Source organism: Mchenga conophoros, linkage group LG11, assembly GCF_057382185.1.
Source record: "Mchenga conophoros isolate Kocher_MC1m ecotype Shallow Benthic linkage group LG11, M_conophoros_male_GT1.1, whole genome shotgun sequence".
NCBI classification, from domain to species: domain Eukaryota; kingdom Metazoa; phylum Chordata; class Actinopteri; order Cichliformes; family Cichlidae; genus Mchenga; species Mchenga conophoros.
In genome coordinates this window covers 10,017,487-10,035,997 of record NC_140536.1, presented here as the reverse complement: position 1 = coordinate 10,035,997, position 18,511 = coordinate 10,017,487, and the positions used below count along the sequence as shown (strand labels likewise).

The 18,511-nt window shown below is 40.7% G+C and overlaps 1 protein-coding gene across 2 annotated transcripts; it reads left to right on the top strand.

Annotated features, from left to right (window-relative positions):
• Window positions 1–301: 301 nt before the first annotated feature.
• On the top strand, window positions 302–18,289 carry faxcb (failed axon connections homolog, metaxin like GST domain containing b). 2 transcript variants are annotated; one of them, XM_085290837.1, is made up of 7 exons: window positions 302–555; window positions 2,217–2,338; window positions 6,421–6,556; window positions 7,041–7,237; window positions 11,140–11,357; window positions 13,422–13,538; window positions 13,951–18,289. In XM_085290837.1, exons 1-7 carry the CDS (start codon window positions 520–522, stop codon window positions 14,268–14,270), a joined length of 1,146 nt encoding a protein of 381 aa, XP_085146963.1. In that variant the 5' UTR covers window positions 302–519; the 3' UTR covers window positions 14,271–18,289. The 2 variants fall into 2 exon arrangements, with proteins under 2 accessions (XP_085146963.1, XP_085146962.1); XM_085290836.1 differs by having other exon boundaries at window positions 1,830–2,338.
• The last annotated feature ends 222 nt before the right edge of the window (window positions 18,290–18,511 follow it).

Genomic DNA, 18,511 nt, shown 5'->3' with positions numbered 1-18,511 from the left:
GGTTTTTGGCAAAGTGACTTTTATGTATCCTATATTTATCTAGGTAAAGAGCGTCATTGACATCAAAAATGTCTTTTTCACGAGCGATCTGGCCAAAAGTGCCATTTAAAAAAACAAAAAGTGTCATAAAGATGCTTCCTGGTGTCAAAGTCGTTTCCTCTATCTGCCGACAGTATCTCTATGTGTGTGTTTACTAAATGCCTTGCTCCAGCAGTGCCTGCTGTGTCATATTCCCAGGCTGGTTCAGCAGTAAACACCAATACACGCTCCTGCTGTAATGCGCGCTCCCGAGAGCCACGAGGCCGCGCGTTTAACTTGCCGTAGCCATGGCTGCGGTAAGCACTCACCCTCCTTCACTGACCTGACGGGGTCAGACAGCAGCAGGCAGGTAATTGGCACCAGGATGATACCGGCGGACACGTAACTACTGGATGTTCTTTTGTCCGAGTTGTCTACATCCTGTTCTCGGCATGCTCGACAAACAGATCTGGAACTCACCTGCTGGATTAAAGCGTCAGGATGAACGAAGTCTTCCACTTCCAAAGTTGCTCCAGAGTGAGTACTCCTTCCTATTAGTGCATTTACCACTAAGTTATACAGTTAGACTGTAAGTAGAGTCTATACCCACAGCACACCGCGGTCACAGCACAGTTGGCATAGTGGATTTGCAATCCGTGTCTTACTTTTCTCGTTTGCGTAATGTGCTTCAGTGTGATTGCACAAACACACTGCACTCCATAGAATTAGCAGTCTGTAGTAGCTGAAGCGGAGCAGTCAGTCGGTTGGAGGCCGCTTAAAATGTAGAAGCGGAGCAGAAGGGCTTATCATCATGTTTGGCTGCTGTTGGCCAATAGTTTGTTTTCGTGGTGGTGAGTGAGTCTCTGCGTTCAGGGGCTCGCCAGGGCGGGGTGGCTCCGATCCTCCACCGGAGAAAGACAATAGGCCGGCTGCATGAAGTAACCGGCATTTGATTAGACAGCAACGGAAGTTGCCCAACTTTGCCACAAAAATAAAAGGACTGGGTAATTCTTTTTTGCGTTTCTAGCCCTCTTTTTACCTTGATCTGATGATCAAAATGTACACTCCACTACACGTAATATGTGCTGTGAAAGTTATTAAGTTCTACAGGTGTTAATCACATAAGTTTCTTAGCAGCTCTATGCAGAACTTAATTAGATCAATTGCTTCTCTTTCTTGTAAACTCTCGTTTCTATGGTGGGGATTGGACAACATCTTTTTGCAAACCAAGTGTATCTGACTAAAGCTCTTTGAGAGACTCAAAAAAAACCCCAACAACCTGGAACTAAACATGTAGACGTAGCTTTGCACAATTCACAGTTCAGATTAATTCATGTTTATCTTAGTCTGTCCCTTGAGAAAAAAGGAAGCACCCATTAGTACCTCGAAACTTTGGTCAGATGGGGATCTGCCATATAAACAGAAAATAAGGGAATACATGATGGGCCTGCTTTAAGCTTTTTCCATTATTTGGAAGCAAAACAGCCAAATAATCTTTGGTCCCAGCTACTTTAATTTGTTTTTGCTAATAATAAATTAAACCTATTTATTTGGTCAGACAAATCAGATAATGATTCGACTACTTTTAAACGATTAAAACATTTCATGAACAAAAATGAATAATTTAGTTTATATCATGTTCAGATTTACGATAGAATTCCATTCACATGATATGTGATGGAAAACTAGCAATAACTAACAGCCACTGTGTACGGTTATTAAGAGCAGAAAATGTTATTTTGCAAGTAAAATATTAGGTGCAAAAAATGTAATTGTAACAGTGTGGACACTGACATTTATTTTGAAATTAGGGACCGGAAGTCGCGGTGTTGCCATTGTTATTCGCGCGATAATGCTGGGCAGATCCTGCGAAGGAAAACGAGCTGGCTGCCGAGCCTCATCTCAGGGAGTGATGTTCCAGATATTTACCTTTTCCGCTTTCCTGGATCAATATTAGCCACACCGCCGCCATGCCGTAGACACAGCGCCGGGGGTCTCGATGAAGCCTAACGGGGACTGCAGCAGGGAGGACGCGGGGCGGCTGTAACCGAGGGAAGAGGATGTACTGGGCTGCTGGTTTCGCCTCTTCCCGGCCGTGTGTTGTTGAACTGGGGCGGAATCACAGCCTGCCCATCGGGCTGTGCGGCTCCGAGCAGCAGCAGTCGTTGTATGGCTATATCATCGCCTTTCCTCTGCAGGATTACGGAGGCATCATGTCGGTTTTGGGCTCGGACTCCTGGTGGAAGAAGACCCTGTACATCACCGGGGGGGCCCTGCTGGCTGCTGCAGCCTACCTACTGCATGAGCTGCTCGCCATCAGGTAGGGACGCGCAACATTCCTGAGCTCTTTATCATCTTTATCACCACCAGGTTTTTGTTTGTTTGTTTGTTTGTTTGTTTGTTTGTTTGTTTGTTTGTTTGTTTGTTTAGTATTTCTTTTGCCTCCCGGGGCTCACGTTTTGATCGCACCCACCCCCGCTGACAGTGACTGATGAGTGACACCGCATAAAGCATTATGGATACAGGAGTGTGTACATGGGGATGTGGTTCCTCTGCAGCTCTCGCGGGAAGAGGCTCTTGCTGAGGTTGCCGTCCCTCGTTTTCTCCTTCAAAGGACACGACACTAGGTGGAGACTTAAAAAAAATAATTAATAAGCGAGTCACGCGTCCGCTCGTGTGCCAGTTCCCGTGCGGAACACATCGGCACCTGAGCGTGTCTAAACGAAGCGCTCCTCGGACGCTGCGGAATCAGCCTGACCTTTAATGAGCTGAGACACAGCAGCTGTCCGCGTCATTTACAGTTGTTTTCTACAATGAAAGCTGGTGATCAGTATGCGGTCACTGTAAGAGAGATTAACACGGGACTATTGTCAGAGCACAGACCGCCTGGCTGTGAATGGACGGATTATTTATTTTTTTCGGCCAGGCCAGTGCCAGGAAGTAAGAACATCCTGTTACAGTGGCCTGGTAGTTTCTGCTTTCACTCCCCCTCCTCGATCCACAAGCTGCGTGAACCGTGCATTTCGTGCAGAAACTCTGAATCACGTGCAGGCCGCTGAGGCTGGCCCCGCAGCCTGCCGGCGTCATCTGTCCGTGCCATGTGATGTATTGTTGGCAGAGCTGCTGCTACGACTAGTCAGCTTTTGTTCTCCTTTTCCCAGCTGAGAGATCTTTGAGAAGTTCTTTAAGTGGTTCCTCTGAGAGACGAAGCACCACAACGTGCATGGAAGAAGGACGGCATGCGTAGATCAGGCGTAATAATATGATGTCAGTTTCTCTGCAGATTTAGAATATTTTCAGCACCATGTAACTGTGGACAGCTACCAAGGAGACCTGCGAGGTTTCAGCACCACAGTCAGCTCAAGTTTATTTATTTAGCATCACAACCAACAACTCCTAGCCACCACTGTGACAATAGAGAGGAAGAGCTCCCTTTAAACAGGAAGGAATCTCCAGCAGAGCAAAGTTTAGGAAAATCAAAAATATTTGCTCTGATCTCAGCCGCAAACAGGTCAAACCACAAGCTATGGGAGAGACTAGACAAAAGTTAATGGCATGCACTAGATTTATTTAAAAAAAACAAAAACATGGGGAGTGAAAAAAGGTGAGTGTAGTTAGTAGCTGCCTCCACCAGTGTATGAATGTGAGAGTGAATGAATAGTGGTATTGTAAAGCGCTTTGGGTGCCTTGAAAAGCGCTACATAAATCCAATCCATTATTATTATTATTAGTAGAAATGTTTAGTGCATCATGGGAAGTCCCCACTGCAGCCTTAGCCTGCCTTAGCCCTAACTACAAACGTTATGAAAAAAATAAGAATTTGTCGTCATGCAAGCATGAATTTATATTTTCTGCAGAATGTGGTTTACTGAAAATAAGCAAGGCCTTCCCTGAGAGAAAATAAAAGGCTTGTTTGGATGGCAGCATACGTTGCCTCAAAGCACACAATGCACACAACCACAGATGCTGGCACTGAAATATGGACTGATAGTAGATTGAGGGATTGCTCTTTTCTTTATATTTTAGGATGGAGCATCCATGACAGTTTAATCTCATAAGTTGTGAAACACTCAACCAGCTGTGTGTTGTTGTTTTTTTTTTTTTTTTAAACAATCTTTTGTTGACTTGGGGTTTTTGAAACATGTTGCTGATATTAAATTAGAAATGAACATATTATTTTTTAGAATATAATAAAATATAAACTCTGTACTATCCTGTAAAAACAGATTTGTATTTAGTTTTTGTTTAGATAACATCCAGCCTGGAATGGGGTCAAGTTGCCAATTACATGGAATCAGTTTCTGATAATACGGTAATTAACTGTGATCAAGTGTTACAGTGATAAATTGTTCACAGTCAAATATCTGTTGTTACAAATGAATTCGTGTGACTTAGTGATTCGCTTGCTTAGCATCGTCAAGCTAACTGTGTCCAGTATTGGATGGTTTTTCGTTTTGTTTTGTTTTTTAACGATGTATTTATTGAGTTGTTTTATATTGCAAAAGTTCAGCTGATTTCATGTGAATTTGCTCCGCTAACCTTATCTAATGCTGGTGCTACATGATATGAGCTCTCTTATTGTAGTGTTTCCAGAGTATTTTAATTTATTTAATAAAATATAGATATTTGGTGTCCCTTTATTGATACAATAGTGCCATGCAAAATATTGCTCTATCATTTTTTTTCTGTCACTCTAAAAGTGGCCTGGGTAAAAAAATTTATTTTACTTATTTTTGTCTTAATGTACAGAAATACGTTTTTTTCCCCCTCTGAATAATTAAAAAACGACATCATGTTGTAATGTGATCGTAAAATAGGATAGAACTCAAAAGAAAAGCAACCATAATCTATAATATAATTTCCACAAACCTAACTCTAAAAAAGGATGGTTAAAAGTGGAGTAAGTGTTGTCAGACCGCTTTGCAGTTACACAAATTTATTCAAATATAGGGAGCAGTGGTCAGTGATAAAAGAGATGCTAAACGGAGCAGATGGGGTCTGTGTGTGTGTGTGTACCTGAGATGATGCCTAAAAGCTTCTTCAGGAATAGAAATAGATGCCCAGATGAATGTGTAACGTGATTAGGAAAGCGGTGTAGTAAAATCAGATTAGATGTAGTTTTTTTTTCCCTGTGCTGATGTGTTAGGTGTAGTTTTATTTCTCTGGTTGCAAAAAAGGTCTTAACTCTAATTGCCATATTAGATAGCATTGAGACACTCCTCAACTACAATTTTAGCACGGTAATAGCAGTGTAGGAATACCACCAACATCCTCCCTGCACAATTGCATTCTAGCTTATTATTATCTTAAGTGTCTTTAGACAGCAGGCCTACAGTACAGTGGGAGGAGAGATGACTCATTTAGTCAATATTCTGACTTATAACTGAAACTCTTAATACCCCTCGGCTAATACAGTGGAGCAGTGTAAATACAACTTTGTGGATTTTAAGCCTTAGGTAGCTCAGCTGCTCCTTGTTTCACAGAACGATCTATCAAAGTGGAAATAAAATTTCTAGTCTTGACAATCACTTAAAGAGTTTTAATGGAGTATAATAACAGCTAGTGATGCCAGTATATCTCAAAACACTTAAAGTCACTTGAAGTACAGACTCATTATGTAAAAGTTAGTGACCTCAGTGTGAATAAAGAAAGTGTTGTTTTTTTGGTTCCTTTTAATACTTATTTTCATTTATTGTTAGTTTTATTTCTTGTATATGTTATTGTTTATTTTATTTATAGTTTTCCATGTTTTACTGTGATTTATATAATTTTTTTCCTTTTTGTTTAATATGTTTGTTTAAATCTTGATGTTGTCTTTTAACAGGAAAGCACTTTGGTCAGCTGTGTTGTTTTTCTGAAGTGCTCTATAAATAAAGTTGGATTGGGATTCATTGGAATTGTTTAACATAATAATTTTTTTTTTTTAAACTTGCAAAGAAAACAGAACTCGGCACGAATAGTGTGTCACCGTGCTAGAAAGAAACTGCAGGTGTGACCTACTCCTCACAGGGAGGTTGGCCAGAGCCTGAAGCTGAACTCAAAGTCCTGTTTTCTGTCCAGATGCTGAGTTACGTTTGGTTTTATCTCACTGGCCCCACTGCACCAATTGACCCTGAAAACAGGTGGAAAAACCGGTTGATTTTGGCTTCGCTGGGTTAAAATGAAACATTTTTAGGCAGTTTTTCCTCTTGGTATCTATGCATAGTTGGAAAGGCTCGAGACACCAAAGCATACTTTCATCCACACAGAATAGATGAAAGTATGCTGTTAACGTTAACACTGGCACAAAATGTACAAAATGAGACAATGTTAGCGAGTTTAAGAATGGTCTTTAAAGAGGTATAACGTTTACAGGTACAACATTTATTCATTGAGTTTCCCCCACCTTTGGTTTCTATGTAGGAAGGAGCAGGAGTTGGACTCCAAAGACGCCATCATCCTCCATCAGTTTTCCAGGCCAAAGAATGGTGTGCCCAGCCTCTCGCCCTTCTGCCTCAAAATAGAGACGTATCTGCGGATGGCGGATCTGCCCTACCAGGTGATAACAGAGAGGGGAGGGGGGTGTTTCTGCCTCTGAAGAGTTGAAGTTGTTTTTCTCTTCAGCCATTAATAGCTACTTCTGTTGCACAGCCTTAATGTCTCTCTTCCATCAGCATCAACACTGGGTAGCACAAGCTAATGGCAGCTTAGAAATGGGGTCCCATTTGTCAACAGCTTCCATATAAGGACAAAAACAATGAAAGCTGTTGGACGTGACGGAGTTGAAGATCTTAAGATTTTAGTTGTTAATGACCATCTTGGTTGCAAAAAATGGATGCAATGAGGAAGACTGGGTCTGACTTTGAAACCACATGCTTATTATGGATGATGACTTGTGATTTACAGCTTGTTAGTCAATGATTGTGTAGTTTCATGCCACAAATAAGTCTCCATTTTCACATAGGTCTACAGTCTCTTTGTTTTGTTAATAAAATGTACACACAGCCCAGGAAATTCATGTGCAAAGTTGTTTCCCTTTGCAGAACTACTTTGATGGCAGGCTATCTCCGCAAGGTAAGATGCCCTGGATCGAGTACAACCACGAACAGGTGTCGGGGTCAGAGTTTATAGTGGACTTCCTGGAGGAGAAGCTGGGTGTGAACCTCAACAAGAACCTCACCCCACAGGAGATAGCTGTGTCCCGCGCTGTCACCAAAATGGTTGAGGAACACCTCTACTGGTAAGTAAGTCGTATAGGTATACAGTGCTTTAGCTGTGCCTTTGAAAGGCTTTTAAGAGCTAAGACTTCAGGCACTTTAAATGGAAAAGCCACTGTCAGATCATTTTAAAGACCAAAAGCAGTTCTCTGTTTCTACAGTTTGATTTAATTATTGCACTTGAGGGGTGAAATTATGTGGTGCTGAGTTGATTATGTAATTTTGTGTGTATGCATTCATATTTAAATGCACACTTTAATGTGCTCAGTGCTAAACCATATGAGGAACCACCTACACGGATCCTCCCGGGAAAAAAGGTCCAATTTATTTTAGCAGCAAGAAAAAAAAAAAGACGCACTGCAGATTTATTCTAAAAACAAAAAAGTAAGATTATTTGTGCATTGTTTGTGCAGCTTTTCAGCCCAGGCTGTGATATCTGCCATCCTTCGCAGCAGTGAGTCACTCCAGGATCACTGGGGGAGAGACATGCTGCTAGGAAATCGTTTTCCACACTCCATCTACACCGAGAGGAGTGTTTTCCATTACCTAAAAGCTCTATCTCTCTTTCTCTATCCATCCCCCTCACAAAGGCGCACGCACATACACACACTAACTCGGTTTGATCCATGTGGTATGGCCTATTGCTCTCTATATAATAATTTTAGAACACAATTTGAACTACTCATTGGTTTTAGTTCACTTATAAAAAAGGAACAACGGATGGAACAATTTGCTGGCTTTGTGTTATAAACTGAATCTGCTCCATTTCTCAAAAAGCAGCAGAGGTCATTCATGTAATCTACATTCACGCTCCCTCCCGTCTTGTCTCCTTGTGTCACCTCCCTGCTCCTCTTCCTCTGCTTGTCCATGCACCCTGCACCAAGTTTGGACCCACATATAGACCTATTGAGTGAATTATTTATTTCAGGGAAGGGCAGCATGACAGCGTGCTGCTCTTTGTGTACTGAGACACAGCCTAGAGATAGATTTGGTTAGATCGTGCACACAGAGAGTTGCCTTCCTGATTCATAGTGGCATGGTTATAGAGCAGAAAATGTTCTCAAAGCTAGCTTTACTATTATATACTCATTTATTTTGCTGTGCTTTTTAAAAATACAAATCTGTTAATAACTCTGTAATACCAGAAAAGGATCACTCAACTATACTTTAAAGTAGACATACACAGACAACTAGTGTTAGCAGCTGTGATCCAGTGAATGTCAAAGAGGAATTTCAAGAGTAAAACTGGGCATAAATACAACTTTAAATTGAGATTAACCTTATGCTGGATATTTAAATGTCCAACTGTTTGCAAACACAGCAGGTATAACCGCGGATTAAAGGGGGATTCGGCAGGAGGAGGAACTCTAAGATGGGCTGTAACACATCTATGGTGAAAAGAATGAGTTAGAAATAAGTCACGCAGTAAAATGATTTGTTTCGTGAGCTCCATTGGACTTTTCTTTGTGTGCAGGCTGTGATTGGCTGACTTGGGCTGCTGCTCTGATATTCACTGCTCTTTGTGGATTTAGCCAGCAAAGTTCACTAAAATACTGTATAAGTAGATGTTTCATAAGCTTTATGGCTAAATGGCCCCAACTCCTAGACACTATAAAGCTAGTATAAAAGCCATAGTTCACAGAGTGAATCTAATCAGCATCATTACCATCATTACCAAAATGATCCCTGCCACCCTCGGTGTAACCAGTCCGATGTACTGTTTAGCCTGCACTAAACCGCCAGGTATTCCCATGCAACCCTTGAATAACACTGTTTGTTTGACAAGAGGTTTCAAAAAATGTAATTTAGTACAGCATCAGACATGTATCTGATTATAAAACTCTAAAATCAATGAGGGCATTACATGTAAGATTTAAATTTCCTGTATGGAAACTTTCTTGTATTGAGCAGCCAGAACTTTTGAAAACAGTCATCCTTCATCCATCCATCTTCCTCTCTTTCTTGCATCCTTCTCCATCTGTCAGGATCACACATTAGCATTTTTTTCTCTCCCTGGGAAATACTGCAACTGCAGCTTTATCTTGAAAATGCAGTTTGTGGCGAACTGCACAGAAACATTTGCAAAGGTTGCATTTGAAATTACCTGGGGATTAAAAATACTCTATTTATGCTTGCTCCTCTTCTGGTTTGTTTGTTTGTTTGTTTGTTTGTTTGTTTGTTTGTTTGTTTGTTTGTTTGTTTAAAGAATACAGACACTTTGGACATCAGATAATATAACAGGAAGTAGCATTTGGCCAATGGATAGTCCCCACTCTGAAAATTAATATAACCCAGATTCTTTAATTCAGTTTCTATTGAGCAACCAGTCACATACAGCAGAAAAATGACAGAGGCCAGGCACTGGCCTTTAGATGAACTGAGGGGTAAAAGCTCTAACCCATGTAGGTAGAAACATGTAGGTCTCCCCTGCACTTATACTATTATCAACAAACAGCTTGGCTGTCATTGAGTTCTGTTGTTGAGCCAAAGAAAAAAGCACCAAGCCCAACTTCTTCACTTCTTCAGACTTTTTCAGATCATAAACAGAAAGAAAAAAAAGTCCTACAGTGTGAAAAGTCCAAGTGTGTAAGAATGTAACAGCTTAATCATAGTATCTGGATACACAGACAACTTATGCAGAACAGAAGCAACAAATGTATGAAATACCAGAGTTGCTGTTTTCATTGTCTTTGTTTTATGGAGTGAATTCATGTGAAACATTTGTCCTTTGGTGGTTTCACAAGGGATTTTGAGGGTTTGAGTTGGGTTTGTTTGCTTGTAAATAAACAGGATTTGTTGGACCACAGTGTGAGAAAAATCTCAATATAGAGATACACTATATGCTGCCATTTCTGCAGCATTGCTTTCTTTTCATGAGTAACTGTAAGTTGCCGGTGCTTTGCAGCAGTAGGCGTCTATATTTTATCACGAGCAGCAGGAACGGATTCCAGGCATTTCTTTCAACCCTCAGGCCGACAGTTTGAAGGGCTGAATATACGATGTTGTGTTCTGGCAGCAAGTGAATGGGTGGAGCACTTTTATTGATTAAGTTGAGGCTAATTGTCATTAGACATAAAGCTTTACGATGCAGTGGCTGGACCTTTCATTAAACACTTTTATTGGAATCCCACTCTAATTCACTTTGACTCAGCATCATAGAGTAAAATATTACTGTTGGTCCTTTGTAAAATTCTGGTTTGCCACCATATTCAGTTTTAAAAATACAGCACTAGACTGGAGAGATGAATAAACATGGCTCTTCTTTCTTGTATTAGTGTAGTTTTTGGTTTTACTTGAAACGGATCTAATGATTTACAGATCTTTAATACAACACAACATGACAATGTTTCTGCAAAGCAGGGGTGAAAATGCCAAAGTGAACACAGACACGCAGTCACTGAACTAACTAAATAAGATTTAAGCATTAAGGCATTAAAGCTGTTTTTCCTTGTTTTTGCTTTATTTATCTCCTTTAAAAACAGCAGTATGAACAAAAACATGCTTTTGGAGAACTGTTATATCCCTAACCTTTTGTATGTGATAATTTTATGTTTAAATATGTGTGCTAATATTGATGGTGTTATACCTTCTAGCATGTTCTTGGTACATGAATTGCATGCTGAGTGGGATAAGGTTTTTTGGCTGTGTAGAAATCATTTTGTATGTTCAACTATAAATGATACAAATGAACTGATGGCTCAAAGACTCAGTTTCAAATGCGGTTTGTTCTTTTTTGAAAAGACCACGATGATTTTAGACCAACATTTGGAATACTTTTTGATCTTGAGCTAAGTAAGTACAGGAAGAGTGTAAGAAACTGACAGACTGTAGGTGTAGCTGAGGCTCACTTTTGATTTAGAGGAGTAGCTTTTTGCCAGCCAGTGTAATCGTAACACAGTGTTGTCTACATTGTGTTTTCCTTCAGGACAATAGCCTACTGCCAGTGGGTGGATAACCTGGAGGAAACACAGAAGCTGCTGGCGATGAGTGGGCCTCTGAGTGACACGCTGAAATGGATGCTTAGCCACCTGAATGGTGGCATGGTGCGGCGGGAGATGTACGGCCACGGCATCGGACGCTTCTCCAAGGAGGAGGTCTACACACTGATGGAGAAGGACATGAGGACACTGGCCACTCTACTGGGTACGGACGCCTGTTCAGTAGAACTAAGACTAACCTCATCAGGACTGTGGTTATAGAGCGATACGCTAATGCTGTTATGCAAGCTGATAATGGAGCTAGTGTTATTTCTTTTTTCCATTGGCTGCAATGAAAATACATGAATTTGTTACTGTGAGCTGATATTTCTCAAAATATTCACAAGCTCCTCTTAATTGGTTTATATTTATCAGAACAAAATGTCATTTATCTGCATTTTTGCACTTGAATTTTATTGAGGTACAGACAGTAATAAATGAAAACAGAGAACGTTCTGGATGTTAGCTGGAGGGATGCAATATAAGTGTGTTTAGAATAGTGCTTTGCATCGATCTGCTTGTGTCATTACAGCGAACAACAGCTTGTATAAAATGGAAAAGTCATTCCCGAGTGAAAACATTGGTACACTCCACAACCATCTGGCTTCCGTCTTTTAATGTTTGTTACACACAAATACCAGAAGTGTTCATCTAAAATCTGGCATTTTAACCAGAAGAGCTGATTTCCCAACTTCAAAATGAAATTAGTTTACTTTGAAGTTTGCTCTCTGAAGGGCAAGAAAAGCACACAAATACTTAGCAACCTTTCATTAACCTGCCTTCCTGTAGTGTTTTGGTTTCCCTCTGCATTACTGGAAGTGTTTACAGGTTACATTAAAAACATCTCTAATGTCATTGATGATGATGTGTATAAGAGCAGGGATTCCCAACCAGGAGAGATGTCAGCAGCTGCCTGGGGTACTCAAAGATCACAGAGTATTTCCACTTATTTGAAAAATGTATGAATAAATTGAACAAATTTAAAAACAAAAGTAAAAAGAAGTTCATTTCAGTTTTATTTATATAGCACTAAATGACAAGTTTCAAGGCGTTTTATATTAAAGTAAAGACCCAACGATAATAAAGAGAAAACCCCAACAATCAGACAACCCCCTATGAGCAAGCACTTGGCAGAGTTGGGGGGGAAAAAAACATCCAGCAGAACCAGGACAAGTTGGGGGTGAGGGGAGGGAGACGAGACAAAAGACACACTGTGGAAGACAGGCAGAGATGAATAATAACCGATGAAGAGAAGGCAGTATGGGAGAAATATGCTCTGTCTTTCTAGTCAGTGTTAGCACTCTCTGCAGCAGTTCAAAATGTGCTCGGTGAAATGTGTTTAGGTGGGGGGAAAAGTATCCAAAAATAACCGTGAACTAAGATTTAGTGCTAGTGATAGATCATTTTGTATTGTAATCTTAAAATAAAGCCGTTCACACACCTGATGCATCAAATTTGTACTGATATTTCATACATTAAGATGGATATTGAAATGGTAAAATAATACTATTTTACCTCAGGCACACAGCTAGACACTGCTCTGGCTCTTTGAAATGATTTCTGTCTCCTCAGATGTGATACTGACTCTGCTAACAAGAGCTTAAACTGCCCCACTGACATCCTATATGTATAAACATTACATGACCAGCTCATATCCCAAGAATTCGGAATATAACATTTTTTTCCCAGCACACTCAGTGTGCAAAGGTCTTAATGATAAACATCTCAAAAAGTGAGCTAAAGGTAGTTCATGAAGTCAGTTAGTGCATCAAAAAAGCTCAAAGTAAAGCGAAAACTGTTGCCAGTACAAGTGGAATGAAAATCATCTGTAGCAAGAAAGCTTTCAACAACACAGATGGAATGAGTTGCAGAGTTGAAAAAGGAGTACTTTAATTTGGTTTTTGATATCTATTATGTGTCTGTGTGTGTGTGTGTTTGGTTACTTTGTTTCTGTTATTGATTTGCAGCAGGTAAATCATCACTGTAAAAACTGATTTGTTTTAAAGTCTTCTCAGCTCTGCATTAACATGCCACAGCAGATTACTAACAGCCAACATGCCAGTACTGGTGAACAGGGACAGTATCAGCTGGCCAACTTGTTGCTTCATCGCTGCTTATTAATGTTACTAATAGTTTTAATTTAACCATCTTTAGCTGCACAGTGCTGTGGAAGTTCTCGTATATTCCCTTTATCGTTGCTTGAAATTGCTGTTTGTTTTCTGTCTTGCAGGAGATAAGAAATACTTCATGGGGTCTAAGATGTCAACATTAGATGCTACAGTGTTTGGGCATCTAGCTCAAGCCATGTGGACTTTACCTGGAACACGACCAGAGCAACTTATCAAAGGTCAGAGGATCTATTCAGTAATTGCAAATCAACACATACATGCTGTATTTTATCACAAGTTTTTGTATATTACCTTGTCCTTGCAAAATTTAAGCATACTTGTGAGATGTTTTCACTGGTGCATTTTTATGTGTAGTCCACTAGATGGCAGTGCTGTTCTGCTGCAGTGCAGTGCTGCTTACACAAGCTCAGAGAGCAGCTTTAAAGTCTCACACAGGGAACACTGAAGTCTTTTTATCTTTTCAGAGAACAGCATCAGAGCTTGATTCTGTGTTTTAATCCATAATTTGTGATCAAGGTGATTGTGGGAAGAAAACCGGACACAAGAAAAGACTAACAAAGGCAGTAAGCACCTGTGATACCACCTGCTGGTTTCTTCTCTGTCTTCAAAAAGATTTACATGTCTCCACAGGAGAGCTGATCAACTTGGCCATGTTCTGCGAGCGGATGCGGAGGAGGTTCTGGCCCGAGTGGTTTGTTGAGGTGGAGGATTTTTACTACGACGGAGACAGCGAGAGCAGCAGCGGGGGCACCCCCACGGGCCTGCTGGACTTCGGCCTCTTCTCCAGGACTGACACGCTGGACGACAGCGATGGCAGCAGCCACTCAGCCGGACGCACGCACACACATTCCCCCGACTCTGACCGCTCACTATTTGATTCGGACGTGGGCACAGGGTCTGACAATGATGCTCAGTTTAAAGAGGAGTCAATGCCAGACCTGGAAGTTTGACCTAGGCAGACTGAGACTGACCGAAGGCTAGAACAGTCGGTGCTACAGGCTGCTGTGTGGTTTTGCTTAAATAAATCTGGCTGGAACGATGTGTCCAAGCAGCAGCTCGCACACAGCTGAAAGAACTATTCCAGCTCCTCCACCTGTAATGCCCAGCATGTTACAACTTCCCAATGGGCAGACTGGGCGTTTGTATGCGGACGATGCAAAATAAACCTTGCAAAACATGCAACTGTACAGTCAGTTCCCTCCCGTAACGTCAGAACTGTCCCTGTGACAGTTCCTCTTTGCCTTATTTGTCTCATCCTAAGATGCAGAAGCTAGCGCGAAAGGTTAACACACAAAGGAACCATCTCATGAAGAGCGCGTTGGCAACAGAAGAGTGCTACAGACATGACAGGTGGCACTTCACTTGCTATGAAATGATGCAACTAATCACCACTCTGCCGTGTGTCATAACGCACAAAACCACTGAAACAGGTGGAGATTGAAAAAGGAACAGCTGCCATGTCTCTGCTGTTAGCCATCCGTGTGCTGAGGAGTAAACACAGATGACATTGAGCATCGGTCCGTGCATTAAGTTGACCCTAAAGTCATTTTCCTCATGCTCCCTCATGCTTCTGTACGTGGTGAAAAAAAGTAATTCAATCATTTTGTCTAAAAGCCCAGATACACTTACTGTATAGGCCTGTTGAACAGAAATCAGGAGGTAAGGTTTGTGCCTATTTCTTCTGCAAGCTTCATCCTATTTTCTGCCCAGTAAGTAATTATCTGCCTGCACTTTGTTATTGTTGAACTTGGAGAGTTGGGGGGGGGTGTTGTTGTTGTCGGGTCTTTTTTTTTTTTTTTTGTTTGTTTTTTTGTAGTTTCTTCCAAACTTCTTGTGGTCTTATCGAAGAGCTGCAGTTCTTGTATTTGACCACTAGATGGAGTCAGCAGTCCGCCTGTTGCCTTCTACATCAAGGTCACTCCAGACTAAGGACGTGCAGTACATTTAACACAAGAAATGTCCACTTCTTTGCTAAATCTCCCGTGTGTGTGTGTGTGTGTGTGTGTGTGTGTGTGTGTGTGTGTGTGTGTGAGAGAGTGAGAGAGAGAGAGAGAGAGAAAGATACTGCATCCTACAACTTAGCGCAGCAACAACTCACCCTCAGCGCTCAGAACATTGAGACAAATGGGTGAAACTCCTTTGCGACATTTTTTTGTTATGATATAATTTATTATCAGTGCCACTTGATATTATTCTTTCTACAATAATTTATTTTTTGTTAAATATATACATATATTTAATGTTATTTCTTTTTCTTATTGCTCTCAAAGAGAGATCTTAATTTGCACTAGTGGAAATTTAATTTTCACCTCATTTCAGTCGGAGGAGTCAGCTGTGAAGGCACAGAATGGAGACTGAATGACGCTGATAAAGATCAAGCTGCAGTGGACTGTGCTGCTCATGTCGGCTGCGCATATGCGAATGTTACCGGGTGTGAATGTCATCAGTGAAGCAGCTGATAAAGTGTTTGCAGACCGGACTGAGTCAGAATACCAAATGAAAAGGAAGCGACTATAGCTCGCTGGAAGTGCTCGTAATGAAAATGTGATGGCTTTTAAAAACTGACTATGGTACATAAAAAGTAAGTGTGACTTGCATTAAAGGGTCTACAAACCCTGATTATAAACTTTTTTTTTTCTCCTCACGAGTGGCACTAAACCGTGCAGATAGTTTTGTTTTGAATTCTCCAGGCTCGGAGTCTCTTTTCTTATTTCGCTCCACGAGATTAATGGAGTTTCATTTTAATTCCTGGAAAAATTAAAAAAAAAATCTTCATTCAGCTGGCTGGATAGATGGTCAGAGTTGCCAGATTCATTAGTTTTTATTTCACAGAAAGAGGAATAAATAAAAAGTAAATGAACAAAATATGAGATGGTTAACTTAAACACTTATTAGCCTAGAATCTTACAGTGCAAACAGGTTTCATAGGTTATATTCACGTGCTGGCAAAAAAAGGGCCCAAATCAGATTCCTTTGCTTAAATACCACTCGTGTTTCTTCACAAAAGCACAAATCACAGAAATCTGCTTTCTTTTTTTCAATTCTTTCATATGGAGCCCTGAAATACAGAGTTTTTTATTCAGTGAAAATCAGAATCCAACCACTCCGGGCTCCAACACTGCCTCCACGCCTCAATATGAAGCTAGGAGTTACTGTACCACAAAAAGCCACGATCTTTCTCTTCGTCCTCTCTGATTAGCCGGCCACTTCTGCACATCAACTTAAAAGTGAACCGGTAAACGCATTTTTTCGGCCTCTTGTCGCTTCTGTGTAAAAGTACGATGCACGGGACGCTGTTACACATGCGTCTCACTGTTTTTCTGATATTGGCTAAGAGAGGAATGCAAAAAAAAAAAGTGCCAAACAAACTCATCGGAGGATTAAACCAGAATTTCTGCATAGGGCCTTGGAGTGTGAACCCAGCCTTCAGATGTCTGTCACAAAAATCAATTGACTTGTAAATCATTCAAATTAAATATTAAAGCTAATAAGATGACCTTTGATTTTTGCATGTTTTCGAAACATTTTTGAACATATTTTACCTGTCACCAAAAAAAGTTTTTTTGAGCAACTATCAGACATTTCTGCAGAATTATTTAAAGCTGTTGGTAACTTCTTCTTTTTTTTTTTCTTTTTTTTTCCAGAAAAGGATCCATTTATTTTTCTAATGCAAACAGAGTCGTGTTGCATTTTTCCCTCAGATCTACAAAGAGGCACAGCACCTCTCCGGTGATTGTTTTGGTCGCGCAGGCTGCTTTTTGTTAAGTCTCACTGCTCTCATTAGTGTCATTCTAAGAAGCAGCTGGCAGCTTTTTAGCTCTAGACAAACTGCTTAGCACCATATGACACTAATAATGACAGCAACTTGCTGGTGATCATAATTGAGCTTATTTAGCAAGTAAAGAGCTAAAATTTCCTTCAGAAGCTGGAGACCAAACCACTGATAAATTTGAGTGAGTACTGTAGTTATATCAGACAGCCAGGAATGCCAATTGAACAACAATGCTCTAAATCTCTCTAATGAGCAAGTGTATAGAGATATATATATATAATATATTGTTAGCTTACTGGATTAATATTAAACATGTCCACCTTTCTAATAATGAGTTTATGTTGGTAATCTCTGTGAGCCAAAGCTCAGGGTTCAGACTGCTCTTAATGCTCCGTTTTAGACATTTTTTCCACTCTTGGCTCTCACTGCGATCAATGAGGGGTTATCCCTAATAGCTTTGGCAGTGGGAACAGAAGCCGACCCACCAGCTGTTCAAACCTGTTGTTTGTGAGAGGCACCCAATCAGAAGAAATTTGTTTTTAATGTATGAGAGGTAAAAGAGCTTGTTTCAGACAGAGGCCGGACTGAGGGAGGCACTGTAGAAGATACCTAAGGTTTATTTTTAAAACTATGAAGTGGAAGTGAGAGTGGCAGTTCACTTTAAATAAGGGGGAAAAAATCCATCCATTTCCATCCTTATGAAGTAAAAGTGGATATCTCAAAACCTGGCCAGGGAAAACCAAAACTGTCTGCATGTCTATGTATCATCTGAGGAGATGACTTTTATGTTTTGTTTTTTTATTGTTTTGGGGAACAATCCTAGGTAGCTGCCCAAAGGCCAGAGATGAACTGAGACTCAGGTTGTAGAAACAACCTTCTTCAATCATGTCAACCTGTGGTTTGCATTCCGACCTGATCCGCACCAGTCTTGGTTGTGTGCTTCTCAGTCGCTTCATCCAGTCTGGGCATGATATTACAGTACAGTTGGACTGCATTAATCAAGCCATATTAAAACTAGATGTCTTGTTATTGGAACCACGTCATAGCGTTTGCTGCTGGTGTAATGTAAATATTGTATGTGTGACAAAGTGTATCATACTGTATGTAGACTTGACTGACTGATCAAACTACCTGTGGCAGTCATACAAGCTGGAGTGACTGGATGATTTCAATAAAGACTAGCTGTGACAATTTTAACCACACCCTGGTTTCGTGTTCACTCTGCTTGTGCATCTCAGCTTAACGGAAAGGGGCCGAAGTCATGACGCAGCTTTATTGACACGCACACTGTGCTGTCGTATCCCTAACTGCATATCGTGCATGTGGTGGTGTGTTTTCAATCATGCTAAACCAGCCACAATCACTCATGTGCAGAGGGGGGCTGATTAAGAGTGTGCCATGACTCTGTAGGCAAGACGA